Genomic DNA, 18861 nt, shown 5'->3' with positions numbered 1-18861 from the left:
ACTCGACTCCAGTGCCACCTGGAGTTTTAGGTTGTGAATCTAAACCAGGGCCGGATCGTGAGCTCGATTTTTACAAATTAAACATATTTTTATAAATCATGTTTTGAGTCATATGTTTTTGACAAAAACACACTGTAGTAATTTTAAAATTTCAAAATTACATTTCCCGACTGAAAAATAAGATATTCGAGCCAACTCGACGGCGCACAGTGTGCTTTTTTAAAACTTCATGCCAATTAATCGTAGCGCTTTCGACAGAAGCAATATTTTGATATGAAAAAAAATGGCTTTGAAAGCTAATGTAATTGCCTTTCAAAGAAAAATATTGCCATTAAGCCACAATCACTCCTTGACCTTAAAAAAATTGGTCAAAAATAAAGTTCTTCGATATATTAAAAAAAAATAATTTTTTGTACTTTTTATTGTACTAGTATTATAGATTTTGAGACGAGAAACACGATTCCACTGTTTAAAAAACGAAAAAAAATTTCAACCCCCCTCAAAATGCATTATGTATTGCATTTTATATGATTTACATGCAACTGTGCATCCTTCACACAATTTTATATCCCTCGAACAACAAGTCAGTTTTAGTGCTATTCAAGACCTTTAATTTATAAGCCAAGGTAGAAGACTCTAGGCCAATGGTGGGCAAACGCGGCTCTTTTTACTTTCTCTTTGCTTAGAACATTTTGGCTCTTTTTACTTTTTAAAATACAAGTTTATGTATGTATTATGTTGTTTTTTCATTTTATTCTTCTTATATACACATACGCAAATAGAGATCGGAACATTACCCGCAATTAGGGAATGAAAATTGGCTTTCTGACTAATTGTTATTTACCGATATGATGGAACATTTGCAAAACTTGAAACTGTCTTTACAAGGAGAGAATAAAAATGTTTTTTATTTGTCGCAAATTATTTTAAGTTTTGAAGCTAAACTACGTATTTTTATTCATCATCTCAAAAAAAGAATATTTCATCATTTTCCATGGCTCGAAAAAAATATTGCACATAATTTAAAACCAGATTTTGAAAAAAGATTTGCCGATTTGAAATTATTTAAATGTACGTTTGCATACTCCATAAACCCCTTTATATGTATCATAACTGAGGACGAATTTACAATGTCCGAATTACTCCTTTTTAAGAAAAGCGAAGAAGAGTTAGAGTTTCTGGAATTAAAAGAAGATAAGGCACTGGAAATGTAACATACAGCTTTGCCACTAATGAATTCCCGCAACATGTACCAGATTTAAAATATCCGCTGTTGAAAATAGCTGCGTTCCGTATATTTTCCATTTTTGGCACAACTTATAAACGTGAGTCTTTGTACTCTACAATGAAATTCGTAAAGTCAAAATATCGTTCACAATTCATTCGCGTACCTGATAATTGCTGAAAATTATAAAAACTATCAGCTTTTTGTGTTCGCGTACACAAAAAAACTTGCAAAGTGGAGGAAATTGAGAGAATAAAATGACATTCTCTTTGAGGACAAGCTGCTAGTTTCTGCTGGAAAATATTTGCCAACAGCAATTTGCCAACAAGAAAACAGCTGATCAAAAACAGCTGGTTGGAATTTGTGCAAATACCTAAATTTAACTTGCAAGTTTCTGCAAATTTTCTGTTCGCGTACTATTTTGGATATGTTTCTCTTGAGAGGTGGCATTTCGCCGGAATTTTACTGTTTTACATTTTCTACTGCAGATTTTAAACGGACGTATGTACCTATTGACTAACCAACATTTACCAGAACTGTGACGAACGGCTTTAACTGACGTAAAACCAGAAATTTTATTTAAAAATAAAACTTTTGTTTTTGTTGTTTTTTTGTGGCTCTTTGGAATAAAAACTAGCACAGCAGTTAAAATTGTTTTAACTTGGCTCTTAGACGGCCTAAAGGTCTTGAATTGCACTTATTGTTCGGGGGATACAAAATTGAAGGATGAACAGCTGCATGAAAATAGAAAAAAATTCAATAAATAATGCATTTTTTATATAAAGGTGTTACATTTTTTTTTTGAATTTTGAACTGTGGAATCGTGTTGCTCGTGTCAAAATCTATAAAAGCAGTATATTAAAAATACATACATTTTTTGTTTTGAAAACCATTTTGTTTCGTATCAAAATGCTGCTTCTGTCGAAAGCGCTACGATTAATTCGCATGCAGTGTTCAAAAAGCACAATGTGCTGAAAGGACAAGATATGTATTTTAAAATGCTGTGCATATTTTTCAGATATGAGTTCAGCGACAAAATCTATTAGAAATGGCCAACTTCATATTAGAAACAAATTTCAATTAGCACGAAATTGTTCCGGAAGTAGAATTACAATACCAAGAGTGTAATTGAAATTTGTAACCTCGATTTCTCGACCGACTCGGATTTGGGGGGCAGTGGGAAATTTCCCCTTTGAGGGTCACCGCCCACTTATATGATGTATGCGTTTCTCAAAAACTACTTGACCGATCTGGTGGCTATTCATATACAAAATTTCATGAAAATCGGACCGTCCGTTCGCGAGATTACCTGTTATAAAAAGGGGCTTCTCTCTATATAATTAGTATAGATATAGATGTACCGGACTTTCAGATTTTTTGAGCACTACGGTAAGGAATTCATCAATATTTATTCAAAATTGGTATTTACAATCGCTCTTTAGCAAAGAAGTGGTTTTTCAAGAAATTTTAGGAAAATGGGGGTACATATGTACATTCATACATACAAGGGACGTTGTGACACTTTACGGAACCTTCTGAAATATTTAAATGTATAAATCATCTTCTTATAGTACAACGTTCTCATCAGGGCTGAAAAATGGAAATTTCAGATTGCACCTAATATCATACAATAAATGTACCTAAATGAGACAAATTCTACCAAAAAAGTTAAATCATTCGTTTGTAGTTTGTTTTTCATTAATTTTATTTAAAACATGAATACAAAAGATGGATGTACGTTAAACTAATTTTTTTTTTGTTAACAGAGCTAATATCTATAGTCTAATGAGAATCGGAGAAACATTGTTTTTGCCTAATTTTGACTACAGAAAAAGACATAAAACACACTTTGCGAAGTTTACTTTTTAATCCAGCTTTTTATAAAACAACATTAGAAGTCTGCTAATTTATCCGATTCCCTTTCAATAGGTGCAGCAAGTCTAGATAAAATAATGGGAATTGCCGTAAGTAACTTCGAAAGCATTTTGAATATATATCCAGAAATCAATATCGATCAAATAGCTATTTTCTCAACTATAGAAAATATGAAATTTGACGAAATCCTAGACACAGGACTGTATGAGCGAATAAAATTAATACAAGTAATTCTCATCCGCATATGATAACATTTTAACTTTTTAACCTACTTCACAAAAAGGAGAAGGTTATCAATTCGGTGGATTTTTTTTAAATTTTTTTATGTATGTTACCCAAGAATGATAGAATACAAGATTGCGCCGATCAGAGAGGATTTTTGTGAATAACTTTTGTGTGACGTCTCACTGGTGCAATTGCGAGAGAGAAATGCCAAAACGCGAGCAAGAATGGAAGAAGAAGAAAAAATGTTGCAAGGAAAACGTAAACAAGTAGCACAAGTGTGACGTTATGCGAACAACGATTCTGTCAAATTCGTTAAGAGAGGAATAGCGGTCCGAGATCGACGCAACCTTTGTATTCTCTCAATCGTGTATGTTACCGCATAACAAATTATTTTTTTAAAGGAAAGGTGTTACCTCACAGGTGGTACCATACTAATTTGGTTTAGATCCGATCAGTGGGTCATGAAGAAATTAACGGTAATCTTAAATTTTTATATGAGAATTAAAGCCGGTTTTGTTTTTTGCTAAAAAATTACTTGTTTATTATATTTTTTTTTTTTTACTATGTTCAAAATACTTTTGTATGGCACATACGATGATTTCGCACTCAAGAAAATAATGCATTGTAACATACGATACACTAAATTTTTGGCGTAACTATAGGGATTGTAGCCACAATATTTTACCAAGTGATGCGGTGTGGAGCATATAACAAATTTGCACCAAAAAGTAAATTTCGAAAAAAATGGTACATATGATAATTTTGCGCAAAAGGGGTCGATATATTAGCACGGAAAAGAATAAGAACTAAAAATATATATCATCAAAAGATGATTGTACCTAAAATCTAGTGATTGTACCTAATGTACCTTTAAGTCCGCAAACATCGGAAAAAGGTACAGGTGTACCTACTTTTTCATCCCTGGTTCACATATGCACATTCGATATGTAAAAAGATACTACCCAATGAATATAAAAAGAATAATCTTCACATTATTAAAACTGGAGTTTCTCTGATTTATTTGACAAATATGTACATACTGAATTTCTAATGAAAGTGTTTGTATTTAAGATACATAAGGGAATTCAAAATCGCCAATTACAGTAAACGTACCTTCATGCAGACATAAGTACAAAATTGCTGCAAATAACTTACATAAATTCTAGAAATCCTTAATATAAAACTACTACTTATTAATTACAGGTACATGTTCTATATAAATACATACATACATTATTGTACGTACACAAACATACATACATATGGTAAGAACATACATATGTATATATAAAACTTCATTTACCACTCAACATAGATATGTATGCATCTATGTACATATTATTTGTTGTAGCAAGTCCACGCAGTCGGCACTAGATAGTCCGTCCACTTGTCATATGTTCTTGGACAATTAAGGCGAGCATAATATTCCATGCTGTATAACGAAAACAACAAACCAGTGCCGATGATCAAAGTAGCCCACACCAAAAAATTACCAATTCTTTTGGAGACTTTCCGCGTAATAATAAGCATAATTATACCTGGCCCTCCAAAGAAACAAAATAGGACTGGAAAGAAAAGTCTTAATGCAAATGAAATAATATGCTCGTGCACTAAAGCTGACGTATAGAAAACCACGATCGTTGCAGACAACTTGGAGCCTTTGAAAATGTAATAGTAGGTATCCTTGTAGATGTACTCATAGAGCCAGTCATGCACCACTACATTCCAATCGCGGTAGTAAGCATTGTAGTTTGCCGATGTCCACCAGTCCTTATAAAACATGCGATCACCGAAACGCAACAATTCAGAAGTGAAATTCAGCCAAGAGTGTAGAATAAGATAGAAACCACACACAAAGATTATGTTGTTGGGAAAGAACATTCCATGCAACTTGATAATTAAGGAACGCATGGGTAGTTCCTCACGTCCAAAGTCCTCGAATTGAACCTTAATGTGGCGTTCAAACAAATAACTGTACAGGAATGCAATGGCCGCGATTTCCAAAAATCGCGCTAGAGCGAATCTCCATCGAATATGTGACGTACGCGGATAGCTGTCGCGGTAGATGAGCGTAGGTGCAAATAGGAAGTATAAATAGGAGCTGAATGCTGGCAAACGTAATGCAATTGATGACTTGGTTCCTTGTATTTCCCCAGAATCGGTGTCTAATTTCAGTTTACCAACGAGAACGCGCGCAGCGTTTGTACGTACAAAGGAGTGCATCTTCATGAGTAGTCTAGTCGACTCCAGTAGCAAAATGGAAGAAGTTATAAAAGTTAACTGAAGTTTTAGGCAAAGCGCAGACGTTACATAACCAAAAACTAGCTGGGAACTGATGTAAGTTATTAGGCAGGAATGTGACCAGAAACTCTGCATTGCAGCTGAAAAATTAAAAAGATAACAATATATGTAATAGATATACATATACTATACATATGTACATATGTTAGGACTTAAATACAAAATAATCGCATAGTGAAACCGAGTAAACTGTAAAAGTAGGACTCCATACAAGGTTTTCCAGGTGTTCAGCGCTTTACTCAAATACACGCCGAAAACCTGAAAAGCGCTGAACATCTGAAAAATATAGTGCGGAGTTCTACATGCTAGAAGATCCGAATAGGGCCCGACCTCCATCCACCTGTTTAATGGATAAAATTAAGTGTGTATGAAATTTAACTTGTTGGTAAATATTTCGCGAGTACATTGGCTAAAAAATCCAGGCCATGCCATCTTTAACTAATAATTCAAAAATTATTTTTTTTTTTAGTTTTGCACTCATTTGTTTACTGAACAATTTACTTACGTACATACCAATCGAAAGCATAAAGCCTATAGAATGTGTTAAACAGATGAGAGAAAATTACTAGTATTACTTGCCCGTTCATCCCTGTTAACCTCTTACACATATGTATGTTAGAGTTTGGCCGAACTTCTCCTCCGATTTGTGGCGTCCGCCTTGATATTGCCACACAAAGCGGAGGGACTTACAATTGTATTTTTATGTTTTTCATGGCAGGAATACACTCGGAGGTCTGCCATTCGGACGATCGCCGTTAAAAAAAACACCTTTTTCTATATTTTTTGCGATGTTGCTTTGACCAGGACTTGCACCCAAACCCTGCGGAGTGGAAGCGCGCACTGCTTCCCACTATTGATTATTTAATTAAAAATATCCTTGCCAGGATTTTTTCAGCCAACCCACTCGCTAAATATTTACTAACGCGTTAAATTTCATAAAAAGATTTCATCCATTAAACAGAAAGGTGCAGGTAATGCCCTATTCGGATATTAAATGGCGTTTCCACGCCAACCGAATCCGAATCCGAAAAACTAAGTAAATGTGTACCCTTAATATGATGTATATAAATCTATTGTTTGAGTTAGATTGTTTGGAGTTTTCATTGGTAATCTGGAATATAGCACAAACTTCAATGAAAGTTGTCAAATATGTGCTATTGTTCGAATTACCATTTATTTTGCAAGCGACAAAAATAACGGGTTTTTTGAGTTTAGGCAAAAATAAATGCTAAATTTTAGAATCTGACTCAGATTTGTATTCAGCGACCGTAAGAAATGACTATTCTGGCCTGTAGTGGTTCTAAGAAGAAGAAGAAGAAGAAGAATACGCGAGGGATTTTTTGTTCAGGTTAAAGGAGCCGCCACCTGTTGAAAAATTAAATTCGAATTATTTAATAATCAAGACCATAAAATCCGCACCGTTCGTTCGATTTTCCAAAATGAGGCGTCAAGTTAAAAAGCTTCGCTTTTAGATGTGCAATAAGGTTTTACTTTTCTGAAAACAGTTGCCACCTTTAAAAAAATTATATTCAAATTATTAAAAAAAAATTATTATTACAAAATGGTATAAATTAATAATTAAAAAATCATATTAGGTAAGACAAATATGTATCACTATATGGGCGCCAAACGAAGGGGTATCAAAAAGTAGTAGTTTGAAAATATTTTGAAGAGGCTTGCCACCTGCTTGAAATGTGGAATTTGGTTTACTTATACACAAGTTATATGAATTATCAAAATATGGATGTCAAACGAAGGAGTGTTAAGATATATTTAGTTTGAAAGCTAAGAATATTTTTGAGGTGTGGAAAGAGGGTTGCCATCTGTTTAAAAAGTTAAATTCAAATTATTTAATTGGTAAAATGAATTTTTAAAATACGGGTATCAATCGAACGGGGTTTGAAAAATTTGTATTTATGAACTATACCCAGCGGGGTTGCCACATGTTTGAAAAATAAAATTCCACTTAATTCATCAGTTACTTTAAATATGTATCGCAATGTCCGGCGAAGGAGAGTTAACAAGGATTAAGCTCGAAAATAATTTTGAAGATGGCTGCTACTTGTTGAAAGATCTAACTCAACTAGTATCGCCCAGTGGTCGAAATGCGACCACATCACATATTTCATACACTTTTTTATTTTGCTTGTGACGTTTTTAAGATCCATCAGCACCTCTTGTTCGTCTATACCTTCGGTTAAATAATTTTATAATTCATAGGAACAGGAGGGAGATTTAGATTTGTATGGGAATTCAATTGCGTAATAATATATAAGATGGCAGGTTGCTTTTCTAACTGATATTCGGGTTGAACTTGTACGAATCAGGACTTTAAATATATTTTTTTAATATTTTGACCAAAGTGGCTCTTAGAGGATTAAAAACTGAATTTGACACATCTATACCAAGTCATCTTTCATTCAAATTTACCACAAAAATCATGTTTGCGTTTTAATATATAAGATGACATGTTGCTTCTCTAAATGATATTCGGGCTGAACTTGTACCAATCAGGACTGTAAATAGTTTTTTTTTGATATTTTGCTCAAGGTGGCTCTTAGAGGGTTAAAAACTAAATTCGGCACATTTACACCAACTCATCTTTCATTTTTTTTTTCAAAAATATATTTTTGAAAAGTGGCTCTTAGAGGGTTAAATACTAAACTCGGCGCATCTACACCACCTCCCTCCTCTTTCTTTTAAAATCAATGGGGATTAAGTACTTAAAAAGTGTACCACAAAAATTATGTTTGCGTATAAATATATAAGATGGCATGTTGCTTCACTAACTGATATTCGGGTTGAACTTATACCAAGTGGAGTGGAAGTGCGCACTGCTTACCACTACACCACAGCGGCCGGCAATATATAAGAATATATAAGATATATGAGAACATATTGCATGGAACTGAATTTGCCATAACTCGACTGTGGAGCCAGCTATCGGGCTCATTTTTTGGCAGGTGTATATATCCTTATGCAACGAATATATATTCTGAGTTTGAAGCAATTCGGACTATAAATGCTTAGTATAGCTCGACCCCTGCGCCACCTATCGGAAAAGTTGAAAGTTTGTGCACTCCTCCTCCGAAACACCTTTCCAACAAAGCAACAATCATTCGAATCGGTTAAGAAACATAGGAGAAAATTGTTCCCAGTTATTCATGCTTGTCTATTTATATATAGATAACCCAATACAAAAAGTATATGAAATATAAAAATACCATAGTCAAACGAAAGACTGTTTGAATGTTTGAAGAGGGTTGCCACATGTTTAAAAAGTGACATTCATACTATTCAATATGTTGGATGAATTATTAAAAGATGGGTATAAATAGAAATGGGTTTGAAAAGGCTTTATTCCTGACCTCTATTTAGAGGGTCGCCATTTGTTCGAACAATCAAATTCGAATTCGTTCAACAGTTTATTGAAATACATGTGTATCACAATGTCAGACGAATGAGATTTAAGAAGATTTTAGTTTGACAATAATTTTGAAATGGAATTTTAAAAAATGAGAGGTCAAATTAACGACTTAGCCTGTAGATATGTTATACAGTGAAATTATTAATTAATTTAGGACTTTTTTCATCGGTATAGGGTGATTTGAAATTTTATGAAATAAAGACGTGCACTATGCGAGACTGCTCTTCAATCAGAAACGACTGCACGGTTTTAGATGAAATAAGGCACTCGAATCTCTTATAACTCTAACATTTGGATTTTTTATTAATTTTTTGAAATTAAATTTTAGGCGTTTTAACGCCATGCGGGATCACTAGTTTATTATGTATGCCGGTGTAAAAAAAAGAATTGTTTAGAATTTTCAGCAATTGATCTTTGTTGTCTAGATCAGACATGGGCAGATTTGCCCGTATGGGCTTTTTTGCCCGTACGGGTAAGCGAGCCCATTTCGCTGGCTAGATCAGGGGAAAATCATGGGCAAACATGAAGGGGGCAACGGATCGTACTAATTTACGTATACCAAGGAGAGCCACTGCACACGCATTCTGGAGTAAAAAGGCCCACTCTCCCTAACGTACGCCACATACACTCCTCGTCATTTGAATAGCTCAACCTTTCAATCCTTAGTATTTACATTTTTAATTTTGTTTTTCTAATATTCATTACATCCGATTTTAAAACTCTATACAGGGTTAAAAAATGCCAACGAAGGGGTACAATAAAGTACAAGTTTCAAGTGTCTGTAAAATAGCGGTGATTTTTGCTGCGTATTTTCTTTCATACAAAGTATGCTCGACAAAATTTTATATGGAATAAAATGCCCAGCACCGTCAATAAAAAATAAAAAAACTTCAAAAATCAGGGCTATTTCAGAGTCACTTGAAACTGGCACTTTATTACACTATAATTGAATGGGCTGCAAAATTGCATATCCAAAATTTTTCTAAAAATATTATTAACTTATTGACTGCAGGTCATTAGGATAGCACCCTCCTATGTTGACCTTTTTTAAGAACTGTTTCCAGCTCTCAAGAAAAACGAAAAAATCATGTAAAATGCTGCCCAAGAAATGGACAAGAAATTTTTTTTTTAAGTTCTAATTTGTAAACAAATTTACAATTGAAATATGCTATATTTTTACAAAAAATTTATATTAAATAAACAAAAGGAAAACTGTAAATACTAAGCATTGAAAAGGTGTGCAATTCAAATGACGAGGAGTGTATATGAGCAGATGTGCGGACTGGATACTGATAATTTAGTCTGATGAAGCAGAAGTTAAGCGTGTCCAGGAAAAGAATATATTTTGGCGTTGATCTTATGAATATATTTCAAAACACCATGTGAAGCAGTCAAATATGGTGGTGGGGCACTTGAAACTGCTACGCATTCCGACGTTTTTCACATACATATTTATTTCTCTGAAAAGTGTGGCGTTATCGCAACGCCATTGTTATACCCGAGCGCACTTGTGCACAAGGGTTTTATAACATTGTTCACATAACGGCTGTTTGTAACAGCCATGACGAATCGAGATAGATATAGATAAATGCGCACATATTTGCTCAGAATGAAAAAAAAAAATCGATTAGGCCGTGATTGTCTGTCCGTCCGTCTATCCTTCAGTCTGTGAACACAATAACTCGAGTAAAAATTGTGATATCTTAACGAAACTTGGTACCTGTACTTCTTTTGAGCGTAGGACGGATGGTGTTGAAAATAGGTAAAATCGGACAATAATCACGCCTACCTCCCATATAACGGTTGCTGGCGGAAATACGAAATCTGCTATATTTTAGTAACTTCTCAAGCATATTCACACAAAACTTATGTTGCAATGATTTTTAGGAAATAAGAATATTATATGTAATATTACATTTATGTTATATTATACATTTTTGGAAAATGGGGGAAGCCCCGACAACTTATGATTACGTACGTATTTATGTACACTCAGAAAAAAGTCAGCCATTTATATTTCTACCAACACATGATTTGGTAACTATAACCAAATAATGTGACTATAACTAAATCATGTGTTGAGAAAAACATATTTAGTTGACGTAACTAAACTCTTTTCTCAGTGTATGTATGTAGTGTGTCTCGGTAACCTCTTCACTAGTTTCTCCTAAACTTGGCACAATTGTTGGCTTCGATAAATCAGTAAATACTGAAGTTGCTTTATTCAAACTCAATGGGCGTGGCACCCCACACTTTGACCACACACTATGTTTGAAATAGGGGTAAACCGCCCCTGCTTACCATGTAACGGTAGTTTTCGGAAAAGTGAAGAAACTATATTTAATACGTGCGCCGGGTATTTCACGTTGGGCTTCACCCGAACTTAGACTTTTTCTACTTCTTTTTAATTAAAATCAGTGACAAGTCCGGCGTACCATTTACCGCAATAGTGTTTTCAAATGAATCTTATTACGAAATAGTGCCAGCACAGACTAAGGCCGACTATTGAAGTGGGCACGAAATGAACGGCATTTTTGAGCGGCTAAGCGGTATTTCTGAATGGCGCCGCTCATTGAGAGGCCTCGGCCTAACAGAGACGTTTTGCACCTCAAAATTTTGACATTAATGAACAGAGCTTATCCATCACCAGAATAACTTGTACTTATGCCGATTTCATTTCTACCGAAAAATGCAAGCTTCTCTTTGCTCTCTACGCACAAACACTAAGAAGAGGGCGATGAGAAGGAAACATTTTTTGTAAATTTACCAACTTTTTAGTTGAGAGCCTGTTAACAAGTAGAGGATTTGATGCTGGATTCTTATGTACTATTAGGTGGTTCATAAGGTGTCGCATTGTCGTATGTCGTAAAATTTTTAACGGATAAATAAATAGGGGACTTGAAGCCACAACCAACTATTTTTCAGCGGTGTGAAATTTCATAGCGAATCCCTTAAAAATAGTTTTAGCCGTTTAAAGTTTATGACATCCAACAATACGAGAGTATACAACACCTTCTGAACTCCCTATATGTTTTAGGAATAGAGTGTGGAGTCTTCCAAAAGCCACTAAGTGAAAAAAATTTACTTACGTTGTCTCGCTAGTTTAAGCCGTACATTAGCCCAAAGCTTGAAAGCGTAATAAAGTAGGAAGACTACAGCATGCTCCAACAACCAGATCCCAAACACATATTCGATTTTCTCTAAACTCGATTTGAAGGTACCCAAACCGAAATATATTCTGTAAATAACAAATTTTATTTTTAAATTTAAGATTACAATTTTGCTTTATTATGAAAATACTGACCTTCCCTCAGCTAAATAATCATACAAAACGCCGTTTATAAGCAAAACCAACAATATTGAGATGAATATGTGATAAATGGTGCGCATGTGGTCCACTTCCAGCAACGCTGTCAGATACGATTCTCGCACAGCGAACACTTTTTCGGGCAGTGGACGTGGTTGTTTTTTATGTTTGGTCGGCAATTTATTTTGTGTGTTTTCCGTTTGCTCTGAGTAAATTTTTTGGGAGCTAATTTGGACATGGTTAGATACGTCTGCGGCTGATATGCGATTACTCCATGTGTTGTCGCTCTGTGATTTTGCGAAACCTTTAAATTCATTCATTCTAAGTTCTTGCTGTCGCAGCTCCTGTACCACGCCTTCGATCTCTTCATTCATTCGTTTTTTGAAGTCTTTAAGCAAAACATTTTGTAAACTTTGTAAGCGATCACGTAGATAGTTGCGTTCTAAGTAGTCGGAATTTCCACTTGTGTGATCTAAGTTAAATTAAAGCAAACATTTGATTACTTGTTTCTTCATTGTATGTATTTACTAAGAATTTTTATGATGGGATCTCATCTGATAAGGTTTTACTCAATATGAGAGATTTTTTTACTCTCTCCTAATTGAGGGATGGAAAATTCTTGCTGGACTTCGATGAACAGTACTATTGTTATAGATTATAGAGCAATAGAAAATTTTTTCAGCTCTTTTCAGTCTTTAAAATTCGCAACACGAATGCCATTTGAGTCGGTCTTGCCTTTACATCCTAAAATTTGACGTATTTTGGCATTCACGTGCTCAGAACCATAGTTAAATAATAGTTGTGTCTAATGCAGTGGTGCACTGCGTCGACTGAGCTACCAATACCAACACAACATTTTTGACTTAGTATGTGTACACTAGCGACCCTCCAGTAGTGCTTTTGAACCGCTACTGCGCCGACTTCTAGGCAAGTAGGTACTCATTAAACCGTGGTAGTGCACATGGTAGTGCAGAGTCAAACCAGTCGGAAGCAGAATAGCGACAAACTACGACAGAGGGAGCCCATAAATCACGCAAGTAACTACTTTAGTAACTCCCAGAAGTGCAAAGAGAGCCGATGGTGATTACCACCTAGGACATTGCCTTGTAAAAGTAATCGCTGAAATACGCTGCAAGTAGTCGGTCGGTAATTTACGGAGTTTACCAGGTAGCTACCGATTCATCAGTCCTGTAGTCACTCCCCCGTACTGCAGGGGAACGTAAACTAATTCGCTGCTAGTGTGGCAACAGTTCGCTAGCTACGCACACACGACTTGTATGTGAAAGCCGAGTAGCTCCCGGAGACTCCCGTGTGCATCACTGATGTAGGTACACAAAGCACGCTGGCTTCATTCATATATTGTTTGGTAGCGGCAGAGCTGAAATGCGAAATTACCCCGTAGCGAATGTCATGCATTAGTCACTTCAGAGTCTTATAAGGAAAAGTTACGACTTAAATGACTTTGGGCTTCTTTTGTATGGAAGTCGTTCATGATTTTTTCATGTAAATGGTAATTTCGTCGTTGATGTCATCTGCATGACTTGGTCATGCAGTGATCTTTAATGACATTCAAGCGACAGTATCTTGCAATGGACTTTTTATAAGTGACCGCTGCAAGACATTGTCTGTTATAAGTCTTTGATAGGACTACACCTGCATGATACCAGTGTCATTGTCAGCTATATGTCGTTTAGGATTCACAGCAAGTGCGACGATGTCACTAAATCCTCATTAGTGACGATGTCACCCGTGACCATTTTCGCTACTGGGTAGTTCGTATATACATACATATGTACATGCGTGCAGTCAAACATACATAAATATGTATGCATGTACATATGTATGTAGGTACGCGTGTGCATGCGCGTTCAAGATGTTTATGCTATCGCTTTTTACAGCCGTCATACGTCGTTTTCTATCTTTTTTCCCCTTCTCTATACTATATCTTCCTTCTTACTCATGTAACATTTTCAGTTTTAAAAATTTCACTCTCCATTTTTGCGATACCGCCGCCTAAGAAGTTTCACTTCAAAAAATTGTTTTATTATCTCTATTCTTTCTCGTCACATTAGATCTTAAATCAGAAAAATGCAATTTAACCCAAAGTACTCTCCTAGTTAACAATAAATAAACAAATATTTGGTTTGCGAACTTTTGCTGCCTCCCCTCTAATTTGTTTTGTGCGTGCTGATGGCAGAAGTACACTCGGAGGTTTGCCATTGCCTGTTCCTTGTGTGTTTATCTCTTCAAGAAAATTTTCAGCAAAAGCCAAGTACTTGTCAAATAACAGAAATAAAGAAAAATATTTCTTGTGATTTTTCTTGCGAGCTGGAAGCTAAGCTTAAGCTGGGAAATTTTAAAATTTTCAAATTCCATCACTGGCATATACTAGTTTGTCGGGATGTACCTTGATATGATTACCAACAGCTTCCATCAAAATGTATGGCTTGACTCCTAAACGTAACTTTACTATTCAGCACAGTATATACAGTAATAAACCTTTTTGAGTACTCCTCGGTGGTAAAATCTGATCAGGGTTGATAATGAGAAGGAGCATGAATTTTGCCGATTCAGACTTGCGCACAAATTTACTGTGGTATGAAAGGGAGCAACAACCGTACTATGGCAGAGTGGCACAGGTAATTTTGTAAAAAACACTTCTTATGATTATAAGAGATAATTGCTATTTATTTTGCAATATTCCGATATCCAGCGTGTAGCCAGAGGCAGTGTCATGTGAGCCTCACTAAAATCTACTCATCACGTTGGAGCAGCTCCGGGTAATGGACCATTGAATGTGCTGGCTGAACTTATGACCACCATAACCTTCGGAGTCTCCAAGTAATTGCGTAGCCTGAGTTTCTATACTTTGATGTTGAGTATGTTTGAGGAGCTCCGGGTAATGGTCGCTCAAACTTGGGTGTGCTTAATGAGCTCTCTGGGCGGATGCGCTGGCAGGTTTTGCAGTCTATATAACTATGCAAACCTCGTTTTGTTTTGGAATAAAGACTTAAATATATTCGGAAATTTAGAATTTTGCCTGATAAATTGACAAAATTCGCGTTTTTCGTAAAAATATAATCTTACAATGGATATTTTTTTGATTTTAAACTTACATTTATGAAAACTCTGTTCAGTGTTATAATTACGATTTGAGTTTCCAGTTTAAAGAAATACATGCAATAATTATGTACTTTACTATTGATAGTATTATTAATTAAGCATTGATATTATATTTAACCTACATTTTGTTCATAAATAACACAATTATATATATTTTATCCTCGGAAAGAACTTTTTCTAGTCATGAGGCGAAATTCCCCACAGTAAGTGTTGTCTTGCACGAAAAACGAAAACGCTGCACACAACCCCAAAGTACTCCTCTGGGACCATTTGGTGAAAAACTGCGAAAAGGTTTATTACTGTATATATTGTGCTATTCAGTACTACGATGCTGAGACTACTGCGATGCATTTTTGTGTGTAAAATTTTGTTATGAGCCAATTTGCGTATCAATAACTTGATGCATTCATTTAGCAACTCTAAACTATTGCGCATCATCGACTTCTTTGTTAAGGAATATATGCCTTTGTACCTAAGCAATTCAACTGACGTTTGGAAAGTTTACGAATTGGTGACTGATTTTTTGCAATACGCACATGCATACATACATATGTATATATCGCACACCGTCTTCAAAAGAAGCACAACTCAAAATTTGGAATTTTTGAAGGGCTTTTATTTACCTTTCAGCAGCAGCTGGAGCAAAGTTTTGTCTTGCCCATATGATTATCATGTGCTAAGAAATAGCTTTCCCCATTTTCTGACAAACCTGTAATTTTGAGTTGTGCCTCTTTTGAAGACGGTGTGCGATATACATATACATGGTACATCATCTGGGCTCATCTTTTATTACCGCACAAAAATTGAAATGTATCTGCTTTTGACAGTTATCCGCATTCTTCATGTCGTTACATTTTGAGAAGGTCGCGAATTGCTGAGTACAAAATTTATGTAAATCAGATTAAGTTAAATTATTCTCCGGAAATATGTGCAGTACTGTCTGAAATATGTGTAAGCAATTCTGCTACGGCTATCAAACCATATTTTCGCTTATGCGCTAAAGATTAGTGTTTACAAAAATTATATATAAATATGGATTTAACTGTAAAAAGCAGGGAAAAGATTTCATTTAAAAAGGCAAAATGAAATAGCGAATTAGACAGGAGAGGCACTAAAATTCCGAAAAAGCTAGAAAAACCGGAAATGAAAACTGCAAAATAGCAATAAAAACCATATGTTTTAGACATTTTATTCATTTTTATTTTATAAGTAAAACGAGAAAAATCTTTGAACTAATAATTTCATTATGAAAAATTTGTGCCTTGAATTTTTGATTGAGTATTTCCTTCTTTCGAGCTTTTAACTCATGAAACCTTACTCTCTACAGTGACAGTAACATTTAATACAAGACGCATCTTGAAGATTTCGGGCAGCCTTTACATTCTACTGTTATCGCGAAGGAAAGCCTTAAATGTACAGATGTACATATGTATGTAAGTATATACTAAAAGTGCGCTCAACATGAGCTGGTACACGTGGTTCCTAATTTAAATATGGCGTTATTTTATATTAAAAATGAGTACAATATTAAGGCGTTGCGACACTTACGACGCCCTGTGCATCCCCTAATAAATTCTTTGGTATTGAAAAAAAAATTCTGGTCATATTCATCGTAGCACTGTACGAGCGGCGGTTTGAGTACTTTCGCGCTTTTGTACCGAGTTTATCAGATTTGTAGTCGTTGTGTATGTTAAACAAGTAATGTACAATAAACTATAGTATTTATTAGCGGCTGTAAAGATTACCACTATATTAGTTGTTGCTTTATTGATTTATTAGCAAATACGGATTATCGCTACTGGCTGTATTTATTTAAGGGCACACCAATTCTAAAACCATATTAAATTATGTTGGAGAACATATGTACATATGCATCAATCAGAAAAAGTTCGACTTTTAAAGAAATTGGAATTTTAGTGTACATGCATATATACACTTACGAGCATAGCAGGGGTATTCTCAAAGTCTTGCAGAGTCCTCGGTGCACGGATTGCATGGTTTGCCGAGCTGTCCCATAAGAAAACCGGTTTTTACTTCGATGCTTCGACTTTGAGAATACGCCTAATGTTTGTTTTTGAGGAATAGGGAAAACTAGTGGCTTCCGGCATATCCAGATAAGATAATTCATACTTTTGAACAAGTTTCGAATTTTATTGTTGCTTATTTTGCAAAATATTAAATAAATATAAATTTTATTTTAAACAAAACATTATGAATTCAATAAATTACATTGTAAGTAGTTTTCGCAACTTTTTTGGTTAAGCTATTTGTGATAGATTATTGTTCTTCAGTGCATTTTATTATAGTAAACTGAATAAAAAAATCATATAATCCGTATCTGAGAATAAAAAAATATATAAAAAAAATTTGTTGCTGCTTACATATAGGTATTTAGTTACATACATATATGTATTTATATATTCTCTACCCAAGTGTAAATCTCTATTTTTCTATCAACGATTTTATTTGGAAGATCACACTTTTGGACTTATTCGGTTCTGCCGGGAAGTCACTGGTATGTGCATACTGATTAAGATTCGGAAAACATACAACTCAAAGTAAGCACTTTAAACCGCCTTCAAAGTTCACATGTTTATATATTGATGTAAGAGAAGTTAAGATTTGCATTTGAATTTCACGAACCACTAATGGAAAAAATCATTCGCATTCTTTGGATGCGATTACATTTCGTTTACAAAAATTCCAGTGCCAACGATCTTCTTACCTTTCTCTAATTGATCATTTCTCGACGAACTATTTTGCTCATTCCGGAAACATTTTATTTTTCCTTCCGCCATTTTTTTTTTTTGTCAAATAACTTGCTTTTCTTTAGTTTCACATTCAGGAAAGCACGCAAATCTACACAATACCTAGCCAACTATTGTTGTCAACGACAGAGGCGCAATCGAAACTAAATTCCTTTATATTTCTGTTACCGTATCTGTCTTGATGTTTAGCAGACGAATGATGCGCGCGTATTGATGAGCCGTCCACGCTTTCGTTAAACTTTATATGTACATATTAGGTATGTTCATTTTTCAGCTTTTTCCGATCCCGGAATTTTCGGGATGTCGTTATCACAATCCCGGGATCATGGGATTAGTCCCGGGATTTAGATATTCATTATTATTCAACAACTTAAATACAAAGAATTGTTTCTATATTGTTTGAGAAGCTCTCCTACCATAAAGTAAAGAATACGTAAATGGGTTTGAAACCTACTTTTTTATTAAAAGTGGCGTTTTAATTTTTTCTCTGACGTAAGGATTTATTTTAAAGGACTTTGTAATTATATATCGACTGCTGAGTGGAAGATCGACCTATCTCGGCAGCCAGTGCGAGAACGCCCTATCTCAAAAATTTTTTCAAGAACGCCCT

At 35.0% G+C, this 18861-nt stretch overlaps 1 protein-coding gene across 1 annotated transcript; it reads right to left on the bottom strand.

Annotated features, from left to right (window-relative positions):
* Nucleotides 1–3838: 3838 nt before the first annotated feature.
* LOC118744829 (sterol O-acyltransferase 1) lies at nt 3839–18454 on the bottom strand. Its single transcript, XM_036478193.1, has 4 exons — nt 18209–18454; nt 12358–12832; nt 12143–12291; nt 3839–5706 (listed from the first exon to the last, which is right to left on the bottom strand). Exons 1-4 carry the CDS (start codon nt 18279–18281, stop codon nt 4664–4666), a joined length of 1740 nt encoding a protein of 579 aa, XP_036334086.1. The 5' UTR covers nt 18282–18454; the 3' UTR covers nt 3839–4663.
* Between the last annotated feature and the right edge of the window lie 407 nt (nt 18455–18861).

Source organism: Rhagoletis pomonella, unplaced genomic scaffold, assembly GCF_013731165.1.
Source record: "Rhagoletis pomonella isolate Grant_MI unplaced genomic scaffold, Rhpom_1.0 Rhpom_scaffold_00008, whole genome shotgun sequence".
Classification (NCBI taxonomy): Eukaryota; Metazoa; Arthropoda; class Insecta; order Diptera; family Tephritidae; genus Rhagoletis; species Rhagoletis pomonella.
Note: the sequence above shows the minus strand (reverse complement) of the source record. Positions and strands in the feature narration are given on the sequence as shown.